Below are 1,783 nucleotides of genomic sequence, written 5' to 3'. Positions count from 1 at the left end.
GCTTCAAATATAATTCGACCACAAAGTAATTTTGAAATTTCAGTATCTCAGAAAGTACTTAACATTGATTTGGGTGTAAAACAACAAAAAAATCAGCCCTTGGTGACAGTAGATATGGAGGCACACATCTGCCTCAACAATAAAGCTCAGACGTTATAATTCTGAGGTTAAAATACTTTTCTGTGTACAAAACCTCCTGTGACTTATACAATACTGGCAGTGGCATGCTAAGGCCATGTGACTAATATTCTTAGCAAAGGAGGAAAAAAAAGCCAAGGTAGTTTTATAGTAGCAATAGTTTCTTTTTTTATTTTAATATACTTTAGGAAACAATATACAAAGCTGAGCTTTCCTACCATTTCTGGGTAACAGCAGGAAGCTCCAATTACACAAAGTTAGCGTTTTGTGATGGCTAAGAACAGCAGTCAGCACCAGACTTGAACAGTTAGCTACAACACAAACATCCTTCGAAATGAAATGTCATAATAGCAAGACAGGTAAACCAGGTTTAACAAATGACACCACTTGGGAAGTGACTTCATCATTCTTGTTGAATTCACATTTCATTAAATATCTTTTACACAATTTACTAATAATATGCTTTAAACAAAACCTCCCTTAAGGAATTTTAATAATGTATAAATATTCAACAAGAATAGTTTTGATAAAGAATCCCCCAGGTAGTTCAAATTCTAATATGCACTGACCGAAGGAAAAGAAAAACAAATTTTGTTTGTTTAAACATGTTTATTACAACAGATACATTTCACATCTGACTAGCTTTGTTTCCTCTTTCCCCTCCCACAACCATGTTCATTGGGCCATTTCCTTATATTTGAGCAATCAATGTACTTTCAGCACACATGCCCAGCAGTTACTTTTAAGTCCATTCTTACAGGGTGCAAATGGATTTCAATAATTTATACAAACGTGGGTTATGCTCAATCACTGCAATTTTAAGCTACTGTACACAGGAATGAAAAGGTTATAGAAAAGTGCCATAGCAGCAGTGCCTTAAGAAAGGAGAAAAGGGAGCCTTAAAAAATGGATAAAATCGGGTCAAGGATTTCAGAGGGAAATGGAACACACAGGAAATGAAAAACATTTCTTTGCTAAACAAATGGAGAAGCACTGCTCTTGATCAGGTGCAAGTGTGGAAACAGTTGTTCCATGATATTTTGTACACTGCCCATATGGTTCAAAATTGTATCCTTAGACACAGATCGCCTGGCGCTTGCACTGAATTTTGAAAATGCAAGATTTCTGAATGATAAATTAACCCCCCAAAATTTTTTTTTTTAAAAAAACTAATTTTGCAGACAGGTTTCCATGTAAAAGGCTAGGTATTTAGCCACCTCAGCATTGATTAGTTTTGGATGTCTAAGCTCTGTTACACATGGCTTCCCATGGCTTCACTCTACAAAACATATTTACAACGTGAAGATACATCTACAAGAAATCTACATTTCAAGGGTTTTACAAATCAATCTTGTATCTTTCCCCTGAATCGACTCTCACAGACCCCATCCCCATGTCATTTCATGTGCCCAGCTTAACGGTCCAAAGTCTACTTAAATGCAGCTTAAAAATATGATGACTGGGCAATAGATTTACAGCTCCTGTACTCGAAACCATGTGCAATTATTCATTCACATCTTCAAACCATGAAGGAATTCTGATTTTTTAGCTTTTCAAGTTCCTTAATTTGTTGTCTCAAAAAGAGTATCCTGAAAAAAAAAACAAAAAATTAGGATTTTTGTTAAAAAAAAAAAAAAAAAAAATC

The 1,783-nt window shown here is 34.9% G+C and overlaps 1 protein-coding gene across 10 annotated transcripts in view; it reads right to left on the bottom strand.

The window, feature by feature from the left end:
• Positions 1 to 278: 278 nt before the first annotated feature.
• Positions 279 to 1,783, bottom strand: part of Wac (WW domain containing adaptor with coiled-coil) — a 63,758-nt gene continuing 62,253 nt past the window's right edge. For all 10 annotated transcript variants that reach the window (XM_008850564.3, XM_029554786.1, XM_008850563.3 and 7 more), the window contains one exon: positions 279 to 1,727. In XM_008850564.3, coding sequence (XP_008848786.1) covers positions 1,658 to 1,727 — 70 coding nt within the window. In that variant the 3' untranslated portion in view covers positions 279 to 1,657. The remainder of the gene's footprint in view (positions 1,728 to 1,783) is intronic.

Source organism: Nannospalax galili, unplaced genomic scaffold, assembly GCF_000622305.1.
Source record: "Nannospalax galili isolate Female #2095 unplaced genomic scaffold, S.galili_v1.0 scaffold43, whole genome shotgun sequence".
NCBI lineage: Eukaryota > Metazoa > Chordata > Mammalia > Rodentia > Spalacidae > Nannospalax > Nannospalax galili.
This window is presented reverse-complemented; position numbering and strand designations above follow the sequence as displayed.